The sequence below is a fragment of the Heterodontus francisci genome, chromosome 27, assembly GCF_036365525.1.
Source record: "Heterodontus francisci isolate sHetFra1 chromosome 27, sHetFra1.hap1, whole genome shotgun sequence".
In the NCBI taxonomy this organism is placed as follows: Eukaryota; Metazoa; Chordata; class Chondrichthyes; order Heterodontiformes; family Heterodontidae; genus Heterodontus; species Heterodontus francisci.
In genome coordinates, this window is record NC_090397.1 from 63,453,714 (window position 1) to 63,481,060 (window position 27,347).

The window sequence follows — 27,347 nt, forward strand, 5'->3', positions numbered from 1 at the left end:
CATCTCCACTTAATGTTTTACTGGAATTCCCCTGCTCTTGAAGTTTTGAGCATTTATCTGGCCAACATGTTTATAATTGTGTTTACTTGACCTCTTGTTCTTGTAAGTCCATTTTATTGCTTTATTATATATAATTGTGTTTTATGGTAGGTTGAACCCTCTTTGTGGGCCAATCAGCCTACATTTACCAATAACATCAATTAATTAAATTTATGGCTACCTTTTACTGATGTCACACAGGATATTTCAATGTATGTGTTTATGTTCCAAGTCCCTGGCAACAGAAATTCAATTCTAACAGGGACCTTGAATTTTTTTAACTCTACCTTCTTAAAGGGGAATGTCAGTAAGTCTTGAAAACTGACCATTTATTCAATCTTTAATTCTAAAAGATATAATATAGTAACTATAACTAAATGCTACCTAATTAAGCCTATTATACCTACATTCCATCACATCTCCAACTGCCTTCAAAACAGTGTCTAGAAATATCTAGAAATCTATCGCTCTCTGTCTTGAACACACTCAAAGACTGAGCCTCCACTACCCTCTGGGATAGAGAATACCAAAGATTGAACACTCTCTGAGAGAAGAAATTCCTCCTTTTCTCAGTCCTAACCTCTTATTCTGAGATGGGGTCCCCTGGTTCTAGACCCCCAGCCAGAGGAAACATCCTTCCTGCATCAACCCTGTATAGCCCTGTAGGAATTTTGTATGCTTCATTGAGATCATCTTTCATTCTTCTAAACTCTAGATAATACAGGCCCAGTTTCTTCAATCTCTCCTCGTAGGACAATCCCGCCATCCCAGGAATCAGTCTGGTGAACCTTTGTTGCACTCCCTCTATGGCAAGTATATCCTTCCTTAGAAAAGAGACCAAAACTGTACTCAAACAGATGCAGTCTCTATACAATTGCAGCAAACCTTCTTTACTTCTGTACTCAAATCCTCTTGCAATGAAGGCTTGATGTCGTTGTCCCCATTCCCCACACTTAAAAACTCACTACTTAGGTTTTAAGTGAATAAATGGCCTCCAGAAGCTATGCAGTAACCACAGAACTTCATCCCAGTAAGGAGTCAAGTACTTCAAGAGAAAGAAAATGTTGAAAAATGTGATGGAGGAAAAAATCATTTCTGGGGTACCTAGGGCCAGTCCTCCTATTTACAAGTAGGAGAATGAAAGTCAACAAAACTTAATTAATGGACCTTGAAAAGGCTGCACTGATGCTCTAATAGGGCATGGAACCTTTAAGATGAGACATCAGCTGGAACTGTGTGCTTCCATACTCTACTGATCAATTCCTAACTCCACATCAGTTATTGTAACACAAAGAAGTCAAATCAATGATTTATGAGCATAATGCTTGACCTACTGCATATCCCAGCAGATATCATATAATCACAAGGTAAATTATTTACCCTGATCAATCATCATTTTCTTTTATACATTCATCCAACAACTTTAGAAGCTGGTTTCATTCACAGTGCCGACTGTTCCTTTTAACTTGAAAGACTTGTTACGTGGACAAATACAATGGAGGTTTTGCAACTAGCAGAATCCTAAGAGCAATGAGATGAGTAACCAGCTTGACCATGTTTTTAATGGCATTGGTCAGGAGACGTGGGGTATTCCCTGCTCTTTGAATAGGGCCATTCAGATATAATTTTGGTTTAGCATCCCAACTGAAGCATGCCACTTGCAACAATGCGGGACTCTTTCAGTCCAGCACTGGAGTAGGGCTTGAACACCTTCAGAATCAGTGATGAAAGTATAACCCATGGAGCCAAGCTCTCACTCTGTGCATTGACACTTGATTAAAATTTCACCCACACCAAGTCTGTGCAACCGTTTGGCCAGCACTCAGCACATGCAATCACACTGGATCTGGGGTGTAGGTTCAAGTCTATTGAGTATATTTCCTGCCTTCTCTTTATTACTGCAACATTTGAGACTCAGAGCACTAAACATTTTTGTTGTAAAATACGCTGCCGATTCGCGTGAGCTTGTTTCTGCTACTGGCGTGGACCAAATTCAGCTCCAGTAAGTTTACAAGATGTGTACTTTTTTATTGCAATGTGGGTGGCTCTGGCAGAGCTAATGTATTACCCAGCCCTAGCTGTCCTGAGCAGCTGTTAGTCCAAATGGGTGCCTTGCCCACATAGGGCATGAAGAGTCCACAGCATAGTGTGGACTAGGATCACTTTAGGCCTGACCAATAGGGGTAGCAGAGTTCTGGTAGCCTGCTACCAGCTGTGGTACAGTAGGTAGAGCTCTTCCCTTGAGGTAGAAAGTTGTGGGTTTAAGCCCCACTCCAGAGATTTGGGTACAAAATCTAGGCCGATACTTCAATGTAGCATTGAGAAAGTTGCCATGTTTCGAATGGGATGTTAAACCAAGGCTCTATCTGCCCTCTCTGCTGGATGTAAAAGCTTCTGCAGCACAATTTAAAGAAGAGCACTGGGAGTTCTCCTCAGTGTTCCGGCCAATATTTAGCCCTCAATCAACATCAGGAAAAGAGAATTTCTGGTCATTACCTCAAAGCTGCTTGTGGGACCTTGCTCTCTGCAAATTGCCTCCAGTACAACAGTGAAAGCACTTCAAAAAGTACTTCATTGGCTGTAAAGCACTTCGATACATCCCGAGGTTGTGAAAGGAGTTATATCAATGCATGTTCCTTCTTCTTTCCTTCCTGAAGCACATTTGTGAACCAATTATATTTTTATGAGTAACCTGGGCTTTTGTGGCAATGTTTCATGGTGCTAACCAACAAATTACTAAATTTATTAAATTTAATTTCACAGTTTAACATGGTAGGAGTGAAACTCACGACCTCTGCATTGTTAATTCACTCCCATAATCCCTACACTATCAAATCCATATCTAAGTTAATGTTTGCTTCGCTGCATTGTGAGCCTGCAGTTAAACCCTTCATTACTCTGCATTGCCATCTCTTCTATATTACTTTATTGCATTACCTTTTATTGAAGTAATCATTTCTTAACAAGTTTACTGCTGGTTCTTTGGATTTAGTAAATAGGGGCATAGAGCATGAGCAGGGGGCAGATTAATGCATGGGTCTAAGGGACCCATGTCCAGGTGCCTAACGGGACCTATGGCTGCCTCCAGGGCCAATGCCCAGTTGACCATGGGACAGGCACACAGGTGCCAATGGAGCCTCTGCCTAGGTGCCTATGGGACCCATGCAAATATATATTATACAAAAGAAGTCTAATGCAGATGTACAAGTGTGGTATATTGTGATTTGATTTACTTTATTATTGATTTGCTTTATTATTAAGCATGTTTAAACATTTTATGAGACTATTCCTTCATCCATTTTACTAAATAGATAGGTTTGTGGTGGGGGGTGGGTGGTGGGGGGGAGGGGGTGCTTTGTGATAGAGTTGCAGAGGGCCCCGAATGTTAATGGTGCCCAGTCTGACTTGGAGCATGAGAACAGGTAATATAAATTTGCACAAGGCAATGGTTGGGCACAGTTAGAGCACTTTATGACTTTGGGTATCCTATGATATGAGGAAAATAAAAACTGTAGAGATCATACAATGTAGGTTCACAAGAATGACACCAGCGATGAGCAATTATAGTTATGAGGAGGGACTCGAGATAAGGGGACTATTTTCCACTACAGCACAGAGGCTAAATAGTGATTTAATAGAGGTATCAACATTGTGAAGAATTTTGATGAGATGAAGAGGAAATAGCTAGTTCCTTTGGTTGGGAAGTCAATGCTGAGGAGGTCATTAATTTAAAATTGCTGTGCAGAGAATGAGATGGGTTAGGAGAAATTCTCTTTCCACAGGGAATTTAGAACCTGGAATTTTTTCCCTCAGTGAACATTGCATCTTTTAAGGGATGATCAGAGAAACATTTGAAGCAGAGGAAGATAAGGGTTGCAGGTAGGCAGCAAGGCAGTGAGATTAGATTTGGATTCGTCTAGCAAAGTGCTGGCATAGAGGCAATGGGACAAATGGCCTCCTTCTGTGCTGCAAGCTTCCATGGTTTTCAATTTTTAAGCACCTTATTTTCCAGCTCCATTTACTACTTTGCATTTCAGTGGTTTATAGTATAATTACAATTATTTAATGTAGGATCTTTCATGTGGCTCTACCAGGAATTGGTTTGTTTATAGTTCCTTTTAAAAAAAATCAGAGCTGCACTGATTACATCCTCAATTAAAACACTTGCAGATAATTCCTGCAGATGCTCTGTAAGTTGTACAGAGTGTTGACAATCGGCCTTGCACCTGCTCCATCAGGAACAACTTGCATTTGTACAGAGTCATTTACATAATAAACATCCCAAGGAGCTTCACAGAGGAGAAAAAAGACTTGCATTGATATCATGCCTTTCACAGCCTCAGGAAGTCCCACAGCGCTTTACAAACAATGAAGTACTTTTGAAGATTAGTCACTATTGTAACGTATGAAATGTGGCAGCTAATTTGTGCACGGCAAGCTCCCACTAACAGCAATGTGATAATGACCAGATAATCTTTTTTGTGTGATGTTGATTGATGGATAAATATTGGCCAGGACAACACCCTGTTCTTCTTTGAAATAGTACCCTGGGATCGTTTGCATCCACCTGAGATGGCAGACGGGGCCTCGGTTTAATGTCTTATCCAAAAGTCGACACCTCCAACAGTGCAGTACTCCCTCAGCATTGCTTTGAGTGTCAACTAGGTTTTTGTGTCCAGGTCTTCAGAGTGGGATTTGAACCTATAAACCCCTGACTCGGAGGCAAGAGTCACAGCTGACACACAAACATGAGAAATGGGCGTCAAGCAGTAGCAGGAGATAAATTAGGAGGCGATGACTGATGGACAGGTGAAAGAGGGATGGAGAAAAATGCTACATGTAAGGGCAAAGTAGATGTACAGGGAGCTTCATTGCTTTATAAAACAGTGAGCTAAGGAAAAAGAATCAATTAATAGCCTGATGATTGTCTTCTCCCTATTTTGCCACTAGTATCAACTTTTGTGTAAACTCCTTCATGTTGATTTGACCCATAACGACAAGCACCTGCAAAAATCTGTAACACCAACATATCCCTGGTTTTTCGTCCGCTGGCACTGCAGAGAATGTTATTGCTGGCAGCCTGGTAGTTTAAACAAACATAAAGAATACTGCAGCACTAGAGTTCAATGACCCTCCTGATTTGTGCACGTTCTCAGTCCCTCTGATCTCAGCTGGGTAGCTGCTGCATGTGCAGAACAGGGTCCGGAGGAGAACCGAAGAGAAACGGCTTCTTTTACATGATCACCGTTTCCATTTCGTTCAGTAGCATGTGTGTTCTAACTTTCTGCTCAGCTAGGAGCTGAATGAATGAACGACAGCATCACCTCCACGGCTAGCTCCTTCTGCTGGATCTCACGTGACAACATTGTACTGTCTTGAACGCCCCAGTGATGGTATCAGTCAGGGAGTTGCTATCTTTTCCCTAGCTCGAAGATGGGAGCATGGCCTTAGTTCTGACATTGGCTTGCTGATAATGAAAGCTTACTCAAAACATTAGTGACTGTAATAATTATTAGCATCTCCATATCATAAAAGGAAATAGAATTAAAAAAAATAAACTTTGTTTAATATCTCTGGAGTCCTGATTACATTTACAAATCTGGGTACATGGGAATTGCAGTGGGGGGAAGGACTTTGCCCTTCAAGGATGCTTCCTCACAGGTCAACCAATCAGTTGATGATGTGTCTTGGGTGGATTTCTTCACCCGAACGGGAGAGGCAGTAGAGAAGCGGAGAGGAAATACAGAGTGTGGGGAGGTTGAGAACACTTGTCCAAGTTATGAAAAATTTATGAAGTTAAAAAAATATTTTTTTAAACAGGTTTGTGTGGATATATGTGGCAAAGATGATTAAGTACTCTGTGGAACATGACAGGACCCGTGCTGCTGGTACCATGGAACTGGCAAGTTATCAACCAGAGCTCAATGGCAATAATTATTTGGATAAGTGGTGCATTTTCCAGCAGAGTTTTACTGATCCTGGAACCATCGATGATTCTGCTCACCTTTCCACAACTGCGAGCCTGGGGCCACTCAAGCCAGGGAAAGGGGTAAAAATTGAAACTGGGTGGATGGGTGCAGCTCCAACAACACTCAAGAAGCTCGACACCATCCAGAACAAAGCAGTCCGCTTAATTGGCACACCATCCACAAACATTCACTCCCTCCACCACCGACGCACAGTGGCAGCAGTGTGTACCATCTACAAGATGCACTGCAGCAACGCACCAAGGCTCCTTAGACAGCACCTTCCGACCTCTACCACCTCGAAGGACAAGAGCAGTAGATGCACCACCACCTGCAAGTTCCCGTCAAAGGCACACACCATCCTGACGTGAAACTATATCACTGTTCCGTCACTGTCGCTGGGTCAAAAGCCTGGAACTCCCTTCCTAACAGCACTGTGGGTGTACCTACCTCACATGGACTGCAGCGGTTCAAGAAGGCAGCTCACCAGCACCTTCTCGAGGGCAATTAGGGATGGGCAATAAATGCTGGGCTGGCCTGGCCTGTGACGCCCACATCCCATGAATGAATACATTTTTTTAAAACTCTATTGCCTTCAACAGAATGGAATAGCAAGGGGGTCTATGTCAGGAATCAGTGGAATATTGCCTGTTTAGTGCTATCACTCAAGATGAGTTTCTACCCCATAGTGTCATCAACATCATCCCAGCTCAGATGAGCTAACAGCCTAGGCCAATGTAGGACTTGCCCTGCTCTACATGGATCAGCCCCATACTGGTGGGTGCATTTACCTTCTGAGCCATTGAGCAAGTACAGGCTCCTGATTGTTGATATCTCATCTGTGGAGCATATACAGTGAAACAAAAGTTAAAAATGGGAACAAGAGCTCAAAAAGCTGGAGCTACAAAAGCATGAAAGGAAGAAGGGCATGGGGGGAATGGAAGAGGTTTACTCTTGGCACCAGGGGTTTATGCTGAAATTCTCTGGATGTTTTACTTCAATGAGAAGCAAACACAAAATAAATTTACAGTCACAGAAACCAATGGTAGTTCCCAGTGCTCTTGGCCCAATGTATAAGTGTATGAGTAGGACGATTTGAAATGTCATTATAAAACACTTAAGCTGTGCTACAGATGAGATCATTCCTTTCCATAATGGAATGTTGTCGACATGCTGAGATGTTGATGGCTATCCACGCTTCAAACCCGTTCCAAATATCTCCTTCAGCTGCACCTCCTCTTTACACTGATTGCTTGCAATGCTCTCTGTACTTTGCGGCTGCTAAAAGCAATTCTTCTTAATGAAACAAATCCCTTTTTATTGTTGCCTTTCATTGTTTCATTAAGACCGATTCGCTCCAAAAAACAATTGCCATCGCATTGCAGTACCATGGGCTGGCGCCATAGCGTGGTTGCTACTGGTAACAGCTAAGGCTGTTCTTGGCAGCTCCAAAATCATTCACCTCCCAGGCAGGATGACCATAACTTCTTAAGTACAAGCATTTTATGCTGAGTTGAAATGACAATGCAAATGGCTTGTTTTAGCTTTAATTAAAGAGCAGATAGCGTCTATCAAAAGGCCAAAGTGGTTCGTCCTATTGGTTGATGGTAACTTGTAAATCATATTTGCAGTGCTGTAGACAAACTAGAGTAAAACTCCAGCCAGTTTGTTTGAATTTCATTCTTGCATTGTATAGTTGTCCATGTATTTGTACGTAGCATGCTCAGTTGTATGTCTGAATACTGTTGTGTTCTGAAAAATTATTCAGAAGAATTGAGAGATAAAAGCTAGAGTTTCAAACTCCCAGATGGTGGTGATTGATTCAGATGAGCATTCACTTTGAATTCCCTACTTGAAGGTTATAATAAGCTGTTGCAAGAAAACTTATAATTTTAATGTGGAACCAAATGCCCTTTGTCTTTTAAAACTAACGGTTCTATATTCTAGCCAAAGAAGTTATTATGAAGAGTAATTGACCCATTAAAGATTTTTCTCATCTGTGTGTTTTGTATTATACTTTATACATATGGAGCTTTTGTGTTTCATATCACTGACTGGAAATAAATGAGTGTGTAATCTTTTCAATCTGGTCTGTATTTAATTTATGCCATTCTCTAGTAAGTTGGGCAGCACAGCATTCGTTTACATTACATCCAGTAAACAGATCACAGCAAATAGGGTAATGATTAATCCCCAAAGAATGTACTTCTAAGGTAGGTTCCAAGAAAGATAGTTTCTGGACTGTACAGGAACTGCTACCAAGCCTCTGATTTCTGAGCACACATAATTGAACAAAACCAGAAATTTGCTTCGATAAGAACATAAGAAATAGGAGTTACAGTAGTAGGCTATTCAGTCCCTCAAGCCGCCATTCAATAAGATCATGGCTGATCTGATTATGGCCTTAACTCCACTTTCTTGCCTGCCCCCCATAACCCTTGACTTCCCCTTGTAATTCAAAAATCTGTCCATCTCAGCCTTGAATATATTCAATGACCCAGCCTCCACTGCTGACTGGGGAAGATAATTCCAAAGATTAACAACCCTCTGAGAAAATAAATGCCTCTTCATCTCCATCTTAAATGGGAGACCCCTTATTTTGAAACTGTGGACCCTAGTTCTAGATTCTCCCACGAGGGGAAACATCCCTTCAGCATCTACCCGGTCAAACTGCTCAGAATCTTATACGTTTCGATAAGATCACCTCTCAATTGTCTACATTCTAATGAGTAATGACCCAACCTGCTCAACTTTTCCTCATAAGACAAACCCCTCATCCCATGAATCAGCTTAGTGAACATTCTCTGAACTGCTTCCAATTCAAGTATGTCCCTCCTTAAATAAGATGGCCAAAACTGTACACAGTACTCGAGGTGTGGTCTCACCAACGCCCTGTACAGTTGTAGTAAGACTTCCCTACTTTTATACTCCATCCCTCTTTCAATAATGACCAACATTCTATTTGCTTTCCTAATTACTTGCTATACCTGCATGCTGACTTTTTGTGATTCATGTACAAGGACACCCAGGTCCCTCTGTATCGCAGCATTCTGCAGTCTCTCTCCATTTAAATAAGATTCTGCTTTTCTATTCTTCCTGCCAAAATGGACAACCTCACATTTACACATATTATACTCCATCTGCCAAATTTTTACCCATTCATTTCACCTATCTATATCCCTTTGCAGTCTCTACGTCCTCCTTACAACTTGCTTTCCTACCTATCTTCATATCATCAGCAAATTTGGCGACAATACACTTGGTCCCTTCATCTAAGTCATTAATATAGATTGTAAATAGTTGAGGCCTCAGCACTGATCCCTGTGGCACTCCACTAGTTATAGTTTGCCATCCTGAAAATGACCCATTTATCCGGACTCTCTGTTTCCTGTTAGTTAGTCAGTTCTCTATCCATGTTAATATATTACCCCCAACACCATGAGTTCTTATCTTGTGTAGTAACCTTTTATATGGCACCTTATCGAATGCCTTTTGGACAATCAAATACATTACATTTACTGGTTCCCCTTTATCCCCCTGCTTGTTACATCCTCAAAGAACTTTAATAAATTTTCCAAAGATGATTTCCCTTTCACAAAACCATGTTGACTCTGCCTGATTGTATTGTGATTTTCTAGATGTCCTGCTATTATCTCTTTAATAATGGATTCTAGCATTTTCCCAACGACAGATATTTGGCTAACTGGCCAATAGTTTTCTGCTTTCTGTCTCCCTCCTTGCTTGAATAGGGGTGTGTTACATCTGCGGTTTTCCAAACCGCTGGGATCTTTCCGGAATCTAGGGAATTTTGCAAGATGACAACTGTTACAAGCAGGTGAGAAAGGTGTCTAGGGTTCCCTTTCAGCCTTCAACTGGTCTTACCGTAACAGGGTTGAATTTTAAACTCACCGTGTTTTTAGTTCTCCCTTGGTGAATCCTTGTTCACTGCTTTCCAATTATAAGGCAAAGATTCCAGCACAAAAAGGCTTTCTTAGGTTTAAAGAAGAAAAGTTGAAAGTTATTAAACTTAAACCCTAATTCGGTTGATGCCCACGGATACATGACGCACCCACGCAAGCATGCATACGCGATACACACATGGAAATAGAGACAGAAAAGAGCAGAAGAAAAATAAAGTTGAAAAGTTTGAGGCACTATCAGAAGAGTTTTTGTTACAGTTCTTCGAGCTCACTGTAGCATCCTTGATTGCAGGTAGATCTTGCTTTTCGTTGGGGCCCAGTATTCTTCTTAAACCTTGTTCGCTGTAGGAGACTTTTCTCTCTTGGGGTTCATGTGTCTTCAGTGGATTCAGAGGCTCATGAGAAAGTGATGGGAACAGACAGGAGAGATCTTCTCAGTCCAGGAAGAAACAAACACTCTCTGTTCAAACTGTTTATACAATTAAGAAAAATCCCAGGTTGCCAAGCAGGTGCAGGTTAGTCATGTGACTAACTGGTCAGCCCATGTCTTGGGTTGTATCACCTTAGCAGTCTCTGGAATGCTCCTCCTACACACAATACCTGGTGATCAAGGTCCATTGTGGGTTGTATGTGTCAGGGAATGGTCCTTTGTCCTTCCAATCACCATCTGTTCATATGCAAATATCTTTTCCCGCTGCAGCTGATCTGTTTAACAAGTCCTTTCTTCGCTCCAGTAACAGTTTAACATCAATGTTCATGACAAAATTAATGTGTCTCATTCTTGTCAGGTGGGGGCCTAGCATGACAATCAATGCATCCATTATCCCTGCTGCCACTTTCTTTAAGACCCTTGGGTACAGGGTATCAGGTCTCGGGGACTTGTCAACCTTTAGTCCCATTGGTTTTCCTAGTACTTTTTCTCTAGTGATAATGATTATTTTAAGTTCCTCCTTCCAATTTGCTTCCTGATTTTCTACTATTCTTGGGATGATTTTTCTGTCTTCTACTGTGAAGCTGGACAGAAAATAATTGTTCAAAGCCGCTGCCATTTCCTCCTTTCCCATTATTAATTCCCGTCTCCCCGTATAAGGGACCAATGTTCACTTTAGCAACTCTTTTCCTTTCTTTATTTTCGTAGAAGCTTTTACTGTCTGTTTTTATATTTCTGGTTAGTTTTCTCTCATTCTCCAATTTTTTTTAGAGGAAGTCATCCTCTGCCAGTTTCTAAAGGTTTCCCAATCTTCTGGCCTATCATGAATCTTCACAGCATTGTATGCCAATTTGATACCACCCTTAACTTCCTTAGTTAGCCACAGATAGTTTATCCTTCTGGTAGAGTCTTTCTTCCTCAATGGAATGTATCGTCGTTGACAGTTATGAAGTATCTCCTTAAATGTCTGCTACTGCTTCTTAACCATCTTACCTTTTAACCTTTTTTCCCAGTCCACTTTAGCCAACTTTGACTTCATACCCTTGCAATTGCCTTTATTTCAGTTTAAGACACTAGTTATGGAACCACATTTCTCTCCCTCAAACTGAACGTGAAATTCTATCATGTTAAGATCATTCCTGCCTAGGGAATCCTTTACTATGAGGGCTTTAATTAATGCTGTCTTATTACACATTACCAAGCCCAAAATAGCCTGGTCCCTGGTAGGACGTATTGTTCTCAGAAACTGTCCCAAATACACTCTATGAACTCGTCCTCCAGGCTACTTTTGCCAATTTGAGTTGTCCAATTGATATGAAGATTAAAATCACCCCTGATTATTGCCATACCTTTCTTGCAAGCACCCATTATTTCTTCATGTATACTCTGTCCTACTCTGTAGCTTCTGTTAGGGGGCCTATAAACTACTTCCACCAGTGACTTCTTTTCTTTGCTATTTTTTATCACTACCCAAACTGATTCTACATCTTGGTCTTCTGAACCAAGATCATTTCTCACTATTGTATTGATCTCATCCTTTATTAATAGAGCTACCCCAGCTCCATTTCCTTTACTTCTGTACTACCAAAACATCAAATACACTTGAATAGTCAGATCCCAGCTTTGGTCATCTTGCAACCATGTCTCTGTAATGGCTATCATATCACACTCATTTATTTCTATTTATGCTATCAATTCATTCATCTTGTTACTAATGCTGTGAGCATTCAGATAAAGAGCCTTTAATTCGGTCTCCTTACCATTTTTGCCTACTCTGACTTAGTTTGCTGGTGTACCTGTCCCTAACTATCACACTCTGGTTCTCATTATCTGTTTCATTATCCTGCACTATTTCCTTGTCCTTTCTCTTTACCTTTCCAAAGCTCCCCTCACGTGAATCCTCCCTCCCCCCTCCACTATTTAGTTTAAAGCCCTCTCTACTGCCCTAGTTATACAATTTGCCAGGATGCTGGTCCGAGCGCCGTTCAGGTGAAGGCCATCCCAATGGTATGTTCCCACTTTCCCCAGTACTGGTGCCAGTGCCAGTTGAAACTCATTTCTCCCACATCAAACTTTGAGCCATGCATTCAACTCTATAATCTTATTTACCCTATGCCAATTTGCTTGTTGGTCAGATAGTAATCCAGAGATTATTACCTTTGTGGTTCTGCTTTTTAATTTAGCCCCTAGCTGTTCATATTCCTTCAGCAGAACATCTTTCTTAGTCCTGTCTATGTCGTTGGTAACCATGTGGAACACGACAACTGGATCCTTCCCCTTCCACTCCAAGTTCCTCGCCAGCCCCGCTCTCAGCTGCAAAGAACCATATCTACCCCCCTAACTATACTGTTCCTGACTACAACCACATTCCTTATAACTCCCCCCACTTGAATGGCCCACTGCACCGAGATGCTGTGGTCAGTTTGCTCCCCCTTCCTGCAGTCCCTGCTCTCATCCACACAAGCTGCAAGAACCTTGAACTTGTTGGACAATTCCAAGGGCTGAGACTCCTCCAGTGTTACCTTCTGGATCCCCATACCTGCCTCTCTTGCAGTCACACCCTCCTATCCCTGAGCATGGACCAAATCAGAAGGACCTAGCCTAAGGGGTGTGATTGCCTCGTGGAACAAACTGTCCAGGTAACTTTCCCCTTCCTTGATGCATCGCAGTGTCCGAATCTCGGACTCCAGCTCATCAACTCTGAGCCGCAGTTCCTCAAGCTGCGGACACTTACTGCAGATGTGGTTGCTGTGTATCACACTGGTATTCACCAGTTCCCGCATGCTACAGCTGCAGCACACCATCTGCCCTACCATCTTTACTGTGCTTTATTTAACAAATTAGGTTTAGAAATATCACTCAACAATTATTTGTAGTTATATCAATTGGTTTAACTAGTTAAGCTATAAATTTAATGCAATACTTATATCTCCTCAGTACCAGTTTAAACTATTGCCGCCATTTAGAGACGAAAAAAAAGTGTAAAACTCAACCACGCACCCTTTTTTTTATTTATTCATGGGATGTGGGCATCACTGGCTAGGCCAGCATTTATTACCCATCCCTAATTGCTCTTGAAAAAGTCATTTCCAGTGTCTAGATCGATGCCGGGTGGTCTGTCCGGTTTCATTCCTTATTGACTTTGTAGCAGTTTGATACAACTCAGTGGCTTGCTAGGTCATTTCAGAGTCAACCACATTGCTGTGGGTCTGAGGTCACATGTAGGCCAGACCAGGTAAGGACAGCAGATTTCCTTCCCTAAAGGACATTAGTGAAACTGATGGTTTTTTTTACAATAATTGATTCATGGCCATCATTAGATGACGGCCTAGCTTTTAATTCCAGATTTATTAACTGAATACAAATTCCACCTTTTGCCACGATGAGATTCAAACCCGTGTCCCCAGAGCAATACCCTGGGTCTCTGGGTTACTAGTCCTGTGACAATACCACTACTCCCCCACCTGCTCACCTCATTTACACTTCCAGGCTTCAGCTCTCATGTCTCAGATCACCCCTTTTTTGTAAAAGGTCAGAACAACACCTCCTCCTTCGCTGCACTGAATTTCCACACTTACCAAATTCCCAAGCTCAGTCGTGAGCTACACTCAGTCACGAGCTGCTACTTTTGTGCCTACATTTAGCTAATGCTGCCAAATTACACAGGGGAGACAGTGCTACCTGAATCAGGAGCTGTGTTCCTGATGCTAAGCTTTTCAAACTTGTTTTCTCTCACTCGTTCATCTCTCATCCGCACTTTCTTCAGTCACCATTCCCTTAATGAACTACAGGCCTGCTTCACAGTTCCTGCTGAAGCTACATCAGATTGACACTCTCTCTAATTTTCCCCACTCTTGACAGCTGAGGTCAGCTCAGGAATCCACTGTGAAGGGAACTCACAGCTGTATTCAGTCTTCCTTTCTGTGACAGAAAGGAGATGATTTCCCACCCTGCCCTTCCCCATTTTGAAGTGCAGTGAAGGTTATGCAGGCAAAGAAGGCTTTCATCAATCTCTACAAAATAGAAATGAGATGTTTCAGGAATTAACCTTTGTTTTTGGTTGTATTTGGCAGAGGGTGAAGTCTTAGCCAAGAGAACTCTTTGTCCCCATGGGGAGAGGCACTAAAATCTCAGTTGGGTGTTTCACTTTAAGAATAGGCAGCACTAGCGATCAAGCAGTACCACACTGGAGTGTCAGGCTCGATTATGAATCTAAAACATGTCATCAAAACCCATTCAGACCCAGAGCTGTGTGTGCTACCAACTGAGCTAAACCAAGATGTATTCATACTTCAACAGAGGTGTAAGTACAGAGACTGTAGCACTAACACTGCCTACCCTAAGATAATGAATGGGGGAATCCTGCGGTGTTTCAGTTCTCCTCCGCCCCTCCACATCTCCGTGACTTTAAGTTCCAGGTTTTGGAAGGCATAGAGACTGCCTGCCACAGATAAATGGGGGACTCAAATATTGAAATGCTGGGGATCAATGTTGTAATCCAGACCTCAATGTAATTTTCACTCTGAAATGCACAATTGGCGCAACGTCTTCAAGCTGTCAGCAAAAGTGGAATGGGGCCAGAAGAAGCCCCCTGATCATTTTTAAACTCTTGGTTAGGCTGACGCAGATTAGGAGTGCTGCTCCTGGCCCAACAAGAAAACTTTGGGCACACCCTGCTCCAGGCTTTTCCTTACCTTGCCGGTAATCGTTTCCTTTGGACCCCGTTCCCCCACCTCCCTTTCCCATCTGGCAGCGGGGACATCAGTTCTGGGCAGGAGACAGAGCTGAACTAATAAAACGAGACCCACGAGTTAAAATAGCACTGGCCTCCCGCCGAGCAGTCTGAGGGGGTTTTCCTTCCACCCCACTCCCAGCCTGCCTCAACACACTGAGTTAAAATTGTAGATTGTAGGTTTAAATTAAAATTGTTTTTGTTAGGTGGTATTTGAAAGTTCCTAGATAAATGAAGGATCTTGCATTTTTATAGCACTTTTCATAACCCCAGGACACCCCCAAAATGCTTTACCACTAATCAAGTACTTTTGAAGTGTAGTCACTGTTGTAATGTAGGAAAAGCAGCAGCCAATTTGCACACAGCAAGCTCCCACAAACAGCGATGAGATAAAAACAAGGTCATCTGTTTTTTTTTTAGTGATGTTGCTTGGGGAATAAGGATTGACCAGGAGACTGGGGAGACCCCCCTGCTCTTCTTTAAGTCCTGTGATCTATTACGCTCACCTGAGAGGGCAAACAGGGCCTTGGTTCAATGTTTCATCCAAAAAAAGGGCACCTCCAACATTGCAGCACTCCTTCCGTATCGCACTGGAGTGTTAGCCTGGATTAAAAACAGAAAATACTGGCAAAATGCAGCAGGTCTGGCAGCATCTGTGGAAAGAGAAACAGAGTTAACGTTTCAGGTCTGTGACCTTTCATCAGAACAGACCTGAAATGTTAACTCTGTTTCTCTCTCCACAAATGTTGCCAGAATTGCTGAGTGTTTCCAGCATTTTCTGATTTTATTTCAGATTTCCAGCATCTGCAGTATTTTGCTTTTGTGTTCGCCTGGATTATGTGCTCAATTCTCTTGAAGCCACACCCTTATGATTCAGAGACCAGAGTACGGCCACTGAGCCAAGACTCAGTTTAAAAACAAAACACAATACGGAAGGGATGGTGTTCATGGAATAAGGAAGCTATGAGCTAAAGTTAAATTAAAAGAGCATCACCACCGATTTGTGGACTCTGAGGCAGGGTCAATTCTAGGAACAGCCTGTTCTGAACACTTAAGTCACCATACTAGTCACTGGAAATATTTGTTGTCAAGCAGACAAAGTGATTGGTCAAAACCATGGAAGATGGGATTCAATGTGAAGGAAGTTGTTGAGATCATCAAGCTTCAGTGCTGAGAGAGACAAATTGGAATGTTTTTAATGGTGAGAGACCAGGAGTTGTGAAAGGAGAAAAGGATTTTAGGTGTCCATGTACACAAATTATTAAAAGCCAGTGTACAGAGAGAAAAAGAAATCAAAATGATATTGGAATGTTAGCCTTTATCTCAAAAGGATTGGAATGTAAAAACAAGGAAGTGATAGTTCAGTTGTACAGAACCTTGGCTAGACCCCATGTGGAGTAATTGCATTCAGTTCTGGGCTGAGCCTCAAGAAAGCGATATTTGGAAGGGTGACAGAGCAGATTCAGCAGAATGAGTGATTGGGGGGTTGAATTATGAAGACAGGTACCAGATATTTGACTTGTACTTGCTTGAATTTAGACAGCCTCCAGGTTTTTCAATATCACGCCAGCCCAGAGGCACAGCATCCATTTTTTACCTGCATCTCGCTGACGGTGCAAGACAATGTGCTCCAACCCTCAAAATGGAGCGGGCCTTCAGTTGGTAATATTTCACACCAGTTGGCTGCTTGCAAGTCGAAACCTTACCCATGGACATTGCAGCAGGAGCCACCGAATGTTACCAAGTCTAATTGTTGTGCCCCACTGCAAAACCAGAGCTCAAGTTTGGGATCTTCTAAGCCCGTCTTGTTGAATAGACACCACACAGTGCATTTACCTACAGTGCCATTAGGGCGGGTCTTCTGATGGGCCTCATATGTGTGGCCGTGAGTGACCCGAAATAGGAAGAATGGCAAGGGGAAAAAAACAACTGAATGGGGAACACAACTTCAACAATAATGTCTAGCAAGTGAAGTAACATCAGCTAATGAAGGGGCTTAAAGCTGATTTAACATTGGCAGCCTTGGGTCCATGAACAAAATGACCATCACCTGAAGAAAATTATATTAATTTCAAAAAATCATGCAAACCCATGTGCAGATTAATTGAAATTCATGATATTGCCATGTAGAATAAAATAGTCTTCTGCATAAACTAAGATATCACATTACAGATTTTTCTGTGAATAAATTCAGGTTGTTAATACGTTTGATTTACATAATTTAAATTTCAACTTCCATTTAAAATCAGCGGCTGCCTGTAATGAGATTCCCTCCAAGGGATTTTAATCAGTGACTAAAATCGGGTGAGAAAGGCTTAATATTGTGTTTTTTTAAAAAAAAAGACGCCTCCGATGGCTGAAACCTAGCTGCCATTCACACTTAACATTGGTTATGCAAATATAATTAATTTTCATTTTAATAATAAACAGACCACTGAGGTTGTAGTTGTTGGGAACAAGACGCTGCCTTTGATGCTTGCGTGGCACAAAAGCCACTTTGATGGTTCTCATGTTGCAGAAGTGCAGTGGGCAAGAAATGTACGGGTCACTTTCTGTTGGTTACATACCACACTATATAGGGTCCGTACTTGAAAATCTGTGACATTTGGGCCCACTTTAGCTAGAATAGTTCCTGAGGGGTGTCTGAACAGTTAAGTCAATATAAAATCAGTGAAGTTTTACCAGATTGATTGCTGGGATGGCAGGACTGATGTATGAGGAGAGATTGAGTCGGTTAGGATTATATTCGCTGGAGTTCAGAAGAGTGAGGGGGCAATCTCATAAAAACCTATAAAATTCTAACAGGACTTGACAGGGTAGATGCAGGAAGGATGTTCCCGATGGTGGGGGAGTCTAGAACCAGGGGTCATAGTCTAAGGATACAGGGTAAACCTTTCAGGACTGAGATGAGGAGAAATTTCTTCACCCAGAGAGTGGTGAGCCTGTGGAATTCGCTACCACAGAAAGCAGTTGGGGCCAAAACAGTGCATGTTTTCAAGAAGGAGTTAGATATAGCTCTTGGGCCGAAAGGGATCAAAGGATATGGGGGAAAGCGGGAAGAGGTTACTGAGTTGGATGATCAGCCCTGATCATAATGAATGGCGGAGCAGGCTCGAAGGGCCGAATGGCCTACACCTGCTCCTATTTTCTATGTTTCTATTTCCAGTGAGCCACATGACGTAGGAACATCCCAAGCTTGATTATCTGGCTCCTGTAAGGGAACTACCATTGGCCTCTGTGCCCACTAGCTTTGGGAGGGGGGAAAAATTAGCCTGGGTTCCTTCCTGCTCATGCTTGCTATTTGCTGACTTCTTCAGATAAACGTGATGCCACTGAGGGCAAGGTCAGGTTTTGCCATGATGCCCTCTATCTGCTGTTGATACTCGTATTTGAATGAGGGGCACTTGAGCAAGGTTCTGGGGTGGAGATCTGTGGAACTATACACCACCAAAGAGCCAATATCTTCAAGGGAAGAGAACAGGACATTGATGGAGAAAAGTGGGAATGTCATGAAAGTTTGACATCGACTCACAGAGGAGATATTTGGACAGGTGACCAAAAGTTTGGCCAAAGAGGAAGTTTTTAGGAAGTGTCTTACAGGACGAGAGAGGTAGAGAGTGCAAGTTCTAACTTATGACTCCATTTCTGGGTCCCAAGCACTGTCCCATCTTCTACCGTCCATAAACTTGAGGTCATCAAAAATTCTGCTGCTCGTTTCCTAACTCACACCAAGTCCCGTTCACCCATCACCCCTGTGCTCGCTGACCCACCTTGGCTCTTGGTTAAACAGTAGTTCAATTTTAAAATTCTTATTCTTGTATTCAAATCCCTCCATGGCCTTGCCCCTCCCTACCATTGTAATCTTCTCCAGCCCTACAACCCTCTGAGATATCTGCACTTCCATATTTGCATATCCCCACTTTAATTGTTTCACTTTTGGCAGCTGTTCCTTCAGCTGCCAAGGCCCTAAGCTCTGGACTTCCCTCTCTAAACCTCTCCACCTCTCTATCCTCCTTTACGACACTCCTTAAAACTTACCTCTTTGACCAGGCTTTTGGTCATCCCACCTAATATCTCCTTATGTGGTTTGATGCCAAGTTTAGTTTGATAACACTCATGTGAAGCATCTTGAACTGTTTTATTCTGTTAAAGGTGCTATATAAATGCAAGTTGTTTGTTGTTGAGGAAATCCCACAGACCTGGTGCAGGCTAAAAAATGGGTTGTTCGCTGGTCATGAGATGGTTCCCTCAATCCCTCTGTAGTGTGATATAAAGGAGCCATGTGACTCCCCAAATCCTTTCCACCATCTACAAGGCACAAGTCAGGAGTGTGATGGAATACTCTCCGCTTGCCTGGATGGGTGCGGCTCCAACAGCACTCAAGAAGCTCGACACCATCTAGGACAAAGCAGCCTGTTTGATCGGCACCCCACCCACCACCTTAAACATTCAATCCCTCCACCACAAGTACACAAGGGCGGCACAGTGGCGCAGTGGTTAGCACTGCAGCCTCACAGCTCCAGCGACCCGGGTTCAATTCTGGGTACTGCCTGTGTGGAGTTTGCAAGTTCTCCCTGTGGCTGCGTGGGTTTTCTCCGGGTGCTTTGGTTTCCTCCCACAAGCCAAAAGACTTGCAGGTTGGTAGGTAAATTGGCCATTATAAATTGCCCCTAGTATAGGTAGGTGGTAGGGAAATATAGGGACAGGTGGGGATGTGGTAGGAATGTTGGGATTAGTGTAGGATTAGTATAGATGGTCGGCACAGACTCGGTGGGCCGAAGGGCCTGTTTCAGTGCTGTATCTCTAAACTAAACTAAATCGTGTCTGCAGTGTGTGCCATCTACAAGATGCACTGCAGCAACTTGCCAAAACTTCTTTGATCTCCCAAACCTGCAACCTTAACCATCGAGAAGGACAAGGGCAACTGATGTATGGGAACATCACCACCTGCAAGTTCCCCTCAAAGCCACACACCATCCTGACTTGGAACTATATCGCCGTTCCTTCACCGTCATAGGGTCAAAATCCTGGAACTCCCTCCCTAACAGCACCGTGGTTTAAGAAGGCAGCTCACCACCACCTTCTCAAGAGCAACTAGGGATGGGCAATAAATGGTGACCTTGCCAGTGACACCCACATCTCAGGAATGAATAAATGAAAAAAAATCAGAATGGAAAAATACATTTGGGTATGAAACAAAATGGCTGCTTAATATTATTAGTTGCTCAGGGACCTGACAGCATCTTGATTCGCTGCTCTGTCTGCTGCGTTAAAAGCTGCCCTGGAACTCCTTGACAATTTCAGGAGGCAAACGCAGCAACTGGTGTGTGACGGAAACCCGGAAAGTTCCAGATTCAATCCCGAGTTAATGCCGAGTTAGCTGATCTGAGTCAGGGGGCAGCCGTTGGGGTGCTGACCTCACCATTTCTGGGCAAAAGTTGTCCAGCACACCTGCTTGTGATCACTATCCAGTGACCCCTGCTGGAAAATTAGGAATGAGTGCAGGCACTGGTCGAGAGCAGGACTGGGATCAAGATGCACAGCGGCCGGGGTTGAACAGCTTGGCAAACTTGCTCTCGAACCTTATTCGCGCAAGACGTGCAAGATTCCAGAGGGCAGCTGTGAAACCGTATGCCCCTTGATGAGTGAGGAGGGAGCAAAAGAAGATTGGGGACAGAGGGGAATAAATTGGGCACAAGCCTGGCCTACCAATTCTCCCACATTTGACAGGAGTGTCAACGTGAAACCACTGGGCAAATTCACCAATCCTGCCATCCGCGCTGGGGGTCCACACTTAAAGGGGCTGCAAGACCATAGAGTGGATTATTTGACCCATTCTCTCTCTGAGTGTGGTTCCCTGTTGGGAGCATGGGATTCATGAATTCACCCTGAAAACCTGACAAAAATCAAAGGCCTAGGTTTAACCGATGGTAATGCCGACCGTACTCCATTTAAAGCGAATTGTCTACTGCTGGTGTCACAATCGGATATTGTAGGCCAAAAACTTTAGGAGAGGAGAAAATTCAAGGGGGTGTTAAAAAAAAAACAACCAAAGTGTTAATTTTAGTCCCATAATAATTAAAGCAGCGTTGTCTCAACATTTGGAAACAAGACGACTAAAGGACTCCAAAGTGATTTTTGTCACTGGAATTTTCCTAATGTTATTGATACAACAGGTTGATACGCCAGCGTGGGACTGAGGGAGTGCTGCACTGTCACAGGTGCTATCTGTTGGATCAGATGTTAAACCGAGGCCCCGTCTGCAGACTCAGGTGGGTGTGAAAGATCCCATGGCACCATTTGGAAGAAGAGCAGGGCAGTTATCCCTGATGTCCTGGCCAATATTCATCCCTCAATCAGCATCACAAAAAGAGATTATCTAGTCATTTATTGCAGTGTGCAAATTGACTGCTGTATTTTCCTACATTACAACAGTGACAACACTTCATTGGCTATAAAGTGCTTTGAGGTGTCCAGTGGTTGTGTAAAGAACTATATAAATGCAAGTCCTTTATCTTTTCTCAATCCACATTAGTAAACACCAGATTTTCACGTTGCCGTTTATGGAATCTTGCTGTGTGCAATTGGCTGCTGTGTGACCAACATCACAACAGCGTCTACACTTCAAAAATACTTCATTGGCTGTAAAGCACCTTGGGACGTCCCAAAAGCCACTATATTCTGTCTTTTATGCAATGCGAAAACAACATGTTTGTGATGTGAATGACATTGCAATGGGCCGTGCTGGCAATCTATTCGAATTTCTTAGGTTTAGGTTCATTAGGAATGTGGCAACACTCATGCCTCAAAGTCAGAGAGCTCAATCCCACTCCAGGAATTGAGTTTACAATCTGGGATTGATGCTACAATGCTGCACTGAGGGAGTGCAACTTTGCCGGAGGCGCCATCTTTTGGATCAGATGTTAAACTGAACAGCGTGTTCAGCCGGGTGAGAAAAGTCTCCCACAGCACCAATCTCCCTGTGCCCTGGTCAACATTCCTCAAGCAGCACCTGGAAGAACAGTTTAACTGGTCATTTATCTCAGCGACTGTTTATGGGCCCTCGCTGCACGGAGAATGGCTCTTGTCTTGGCCTATGTAGGCTTGGGAAAAATGAGTCCCCCAAATTAAGGGCTGCTGAGGCAAGGTACCAAAGGGCAACTTGGAACCATACCACAATGAGTGAAGAGGGGAGGAGAGAAAATTGGGAGGGAGGGAAGAAGGGGAATAAATCAATCAGGAAAAAGTCTGGCCGACCAACTGTCCCGCATTCACCGAGAGCCTCAATCTCCTGTCTCTGGTCCACGACTTGTGACCGAAAAGCTCACACCTTGGATTTGTCGGCTGTTGACAGCTATGCCAAAAAGCCCAGGTTCCCACGGTGGGAGCCTGTACAGAATTACCGCTGCTTTTTTAAAAAAAGATAAAAAGGATCTTAAAACCACACCAGCGCTTTGCTTTTGACAACAGAAAAGGACAACTGTGGTCAAGAATCACAAGTGCTCAACATACAACAAAAAAGGCCATAAATTTACTTCAGACAGAAGCCCGCTCTTTGTGGCAACACAGCCCCCTGCAACCCGCTCCCCCCCCACCCCCCGCCCCCCAACAAATGACTGTCTGCGTCCCCATACTAATTTTGGCCTGCACTCGGTACAGCTGCACAGCCGACAGATAAAGCCTCTGAGCCGTGGGGTGGGGGTGGTAGGGGAAAATACTACTGAACATCCTCATTCATCACAGAGAAAGAATGGCCCTGCCTCCACTGCTTAGCAAACAGAAAACACATCCAAATCCAAATCGAATAGAGTCATTCCGACAAAAGTTACAGAAATGCCACCCTGTTCACTTGCAAGTCCCTTCTTATCCCAATCAAACTTTTTCTTCACGTGCTGGCTTCAAAGCAGCCTCTCAAAATAATAACCTGGAGCATTTCGTTGTTAAAACGTGAAAAACATTCCCTCGAGCTTTTCCGAATGTCAGTCAACCCCACGGCTTCCCAAGTCTGCAGGGGATCTTATTACATCAATAAAGAAGCCTCTTGCTACATGAGGGGAGTAAAAGAGAGAGACTTCAACTACAGCTTCTGTCTGAACTGAAACGGCCAAACTAGTTTTTACATGCACCACAGAAGAAACATTCTTGACAATAATCATCAGCTGAGAAGCATAAACTCCGAGCCCTACCTCAGAACTTTCCAGCTTTCGAGCGAATCCAGCTTGGAGATCACGGAAACCATTGTAAACAAGCCAGGCAAAACAATAAAAAGCACAGAGAGAGAGAGAGAGAGAGAGCACTAACTCTCCTCTGCTACTGCCAACAGCCCCAAGCCTTTCCCAGCAAAAGCTCGTCCTACTCCCGTGGCTGATAAGCACTTGTCATATACATCCCTCCGCCCCTAAATCAATCCTGCCACTTTATTGCTTTCTCATGCCTTCCTGTTCCTCCCCCCTCTTCTTATGAAAACCCCTCGTAATCTGCTGCAAGAGATCATATTCAACCCTGTTCACAAGGCACTTTATGCTCAGCGTAGCCAGACTTTAATTCTCTCTTTATTAATGCTGCTCTTCTTGATTTCTGGTGATGAAATGTAGATCCGTGACTAGAACCCTTGCAGATTTTGCCAACAAACAGCTGCAGGTCAGGAAAATATACTGATCTCACTGTGCGCCAAAATAGGCAAACGTCCCCTCTCTTCTCTCACACACACTTTCAGCCCCACCTGAGAAACTTGAGGATGAAAACACAACTGTAAATTTCCTCCTTGGAAATTCTTACCTGTTGACAGAATCTAAGACACCTGCACAATAGCTCATGCCTGTGGTATTTTGACTTGCACTTGGAGCAAATGCAGCTATCGATCCTGGGTTCTTCATGGAAAACTTCAAGCCTGCAGGGAATTCAAGTCGTTTTTGTCCCTTCTCGCGTGGGTTAAAGCAGCTGGCTTTGGGCCTACAGTTATTGTGATGAATCCTTACAGGTCAGACACAGACCTCAGTGCACATCACAGCAGAAAGGAAATCTGCCAAAACTTGTACACACTGAAACGCTTTATTTCCCTCTCAGATCTGAAAGCAGCTTGAGTGTATTACTGATAAGACCAAGCAAGTCATTGTCCTCTACCCGTCCCGCTCCAATTATCTTACACTGGGTGGCCTCTTAACAGAGGCCTCCAATGTTAGTGTCTGATAAAAGCCAACCACTCCCCACTCCTCCTCTTATCCAATGATCACATTGACTCCTAGCACTTCATCCCACACTTACCACCTCCCCCCTCCTCCTCTTATCCTCTGATCACACTGACTCCTACCACCTCATCCCACACTTATCAACTCCCCCCAACTCCTTTAAGAAGGGAGCAATTGGAAAAGCATTCCAGCCATTAATAATAGCCTTTTTGTTTCCTGCGAGGACAAAACTCCTAGCCAGCAAACTTTGTTACTGGCAAACGCTAGCTCAACCTGGATTGTGGGCAGTTAGCCAAATAGCTCGTTCTACATGAAGTGGAAAACTGTAACCAGCAGAAACAATCCGTACTGAATTCACTTTTAGTGAAAAGCGCATGTCAACATGAGGAGATAGTTGAATAAGTTATGAGAAGGCGCAAAGCTGGCTGGGGCCAGCTGGTTGCCAACTCTGTTTCAATGCATTTCTGGACATTTCATCGCCTCCAACTATCCTCGTCCTGCCAATCAGTCTTCACCTCCCCCCACCGATTCTCGGGATATTTTGTTACGTTAAAGGGGCTATATAAATATGAGTTGTTGTTGTCATTTATAACTATAAGAAAAGTGTTCAAAAAGGAAGAGGGAAAAAAGCAGGACAATCCTGGAGGGTTGTCAACCCACAGCTCAGGCAGACGAGTCACCAGGTTTCATTCACTGGATGATTTCTTCAGTTATTCAACCATGGGCAATCTCTACTCCAAGCTAGGCTGAGGCCACTCAGTTCCAAGGGAAAAGCAAAAAAATTCGGTGCTCATAGACAAGTTGTCCCTCAGAGTCAGGTTTTGATCAAAGTGCTGCTAAGCCCATCAAACAGCAAAGAAAATAACTACAAAAATCCTTAACTCCGTTCTTCATGGAGACAAAACATTATGTCAACATGGCGATAGTCACCAATTTCCAACTGGACACTACTAAAGTGAAAGGATTCTACATCTTGAAGTAAATTGTGCGTGTGCTGGTAACAACAGCATACATTTATAGAGGGTCTTTAACAAAGATAAACATCCTATAGCATCTCATGGAGGAGTAGTCAGACAAAAATGGATGACAAATCACAGCTCAGTGTTTCCAGCCCGACCTGACAATGGCTGAGCTGAGGTTTGTTGTCAAAGATGTCAACCTTGGACAAATCCCAGGTGCGAGATTTTCAGCCGTGAGCTGCATATCTGAGGTATTCACTTGCATATAGATGGCTAATAAAAGAGCAAGCTGCACCTGGCACACAGACCATAGGAGAGGCCCCCGTGACATTAATGTATTTTTACTTCCCTCATTTTTCTCTACCTCTCTTGCTGTGAGATTTGCAAGAGATTTTTCCTGCTTTCACTTGCTCTTGTTATCTCTCGTGACACCCATTAAAGGTGACAGAATTGTTAGAAAGTGCCCAATAGTGCGTGCATGCAGACAGACATCGCGTGAGAATTGGATCTCATTTGCTTGTGATTCCTTCCATTGTCAAATAGCCTGTTGACACGCACTGTATAGATTCAAGGTTGGAGAGCAAACATTCAGGGAAAGTAGCAGAGGTCCATCATGAAACAACACCTCAGCATCTGCCAGCCTCTTGGGAACAGGAGGAAAGGAAATTGGAGTGAAATAAAACCAGCTCTTTTTATTAACTCAGACAGGCTTGGGAGCTTTGGTCTGTAATACAGAGCCCGCAGGTCAACCATAAGACAATGGACCAATTAGCCATATGAGCCAACCAGAAATGGGCTCAACTGGGACTGATACAAACTGCTTCCATATGTGTGCAATGCCAGAACAAGGGGGCATAACCTTCAGATTAGAGTTAAATTGTTCAGGGGTGATGTCAGGAAGCATTCCTTCACAAAAAGAGTAGTGCAAATCTGGAACTCACTCCCCCAGAATGCCGTCGAGGCTAAGGGTCAACTGAACATTGCAAACCTGAGCTAAGCAATACTTTTGTTAGGCAAGGGTATTGCAACAAAGGTGAGTAGATGGAGTTAAGATTACAGATCAGTCATGATCTAACTGAATTACAGAACAGGTTCGAGGGGCTGAATGGTCCATTCCTGTTCCTACGTTGCGATGCTCGATACAAACTGCAGCAGCTTTCATATTAGATTTGCCTTAATTCGGATTCTGAGAGGCTGGCATTAGTGAGATAGCTCCCAGCATTTTTAAAAAATACATTCTTGGAATTGTGGGCATTGCTGATAAAGCTGGCACTTATTGCCCATTTCTAGTTGCCTCGAGAAGGTGGTAGTGGGTCTAATGCTTGAATCACTCATAATACTTTCATAAAACTGGGTGGGTTCAGAGGGCAGTTAACAGCTAGTCAAGCCTACTTGGTGTGTACTGCAACATAGGAAATAGGAGGAGTAGGCTATTCGGTTCTTCGAGCCTGCCCCACCATTCAACTAGATCATGGCTGATCGTCTACCTTAATGTCATTTTTCCCACACGATCCCCATATCCCTTGTGTTACGACCAGGTGAGGAAGGGGTCTCAGGCTGCCCTCTCACCCCTTTCCTGGTTTGGCCGTAACAGGGTTTAACTTTTAAAACACAGTATTTTTAGCTTCAGCTCAGTGAGCCCTTGCTCACTGCTCTCTAATTGTAATTGTAAAGGAATCAGACAGGTTTTCTCAGGTTTAAACAAGAAAGGTGCAAGTTTATTCACCTTAACACTCTACCTCAGTTAAAACTACTAAAAGCATGCGCGCAACCATACTAGCATGCATACGTGATAAACACACACACAAATAGATACAGAAGAGGAGAAAGAATTAAAGGGGGAAGGTTTGAAGTAGTAGGTGGAATTCAGTTACTGTTTTTTCAGCTTTGCTGTGAAGTCATTGGTTGAAGTTAAGTCTTGCAGTTCTCATTGGGGCCCAATGCACACTTTCAAACTTGTTTCACTGGTACCAGAAGGCTGCAGGGGTCTTCTGTCTTGAGGCTTAAGTTACTTCTGTGGGTCCTTGGAACTTTGCGTGAGAGACAGAGAGAGAGAGAGAGACTTTGCTTCTCTTTGGTCTTCAAAATTGCAGTCTGCCTCAAAACTTTACTG

The 27,347-nt window shown here is 43.3% G+C and overlaps 1 protein-coding gene across 7 annotated transcripts in view; it reads right to left on the reverse strand.

The window, feature by feature from the left end:
• celf2 (cugbp, Elav-like family member 2) overlaps positions 1-23,933 on the reverse strand; it is a 567,676-nt gene extending 543,743 nt beyond the window's left edge. For 2 of the 7 annotated variants that reach the window (XM_068059494.1, XM_068059489.1), the window contains exon 1: positions 23,866-23,930. In XM_068059494.1, coding sequence (XP_067915595.1) covers positions 23,866-23,903 — 38 coding nt within the window. In that variant the 5' untranslated portion in view covers positions 23,904-23,930. Of the gene's footprint in view, positions 1-23,273; positions 23,435-23,865 lie in introns of those variants that run through there. The other 5 variants (XM_068059495.1, XM_068059491.1, XM_068059490.1 and 2 more) reach the window with 4 other exon arrangements.
• Between the last annotated feature and the right edge of the window lie 3,414 nt (positions 23,934-27,347).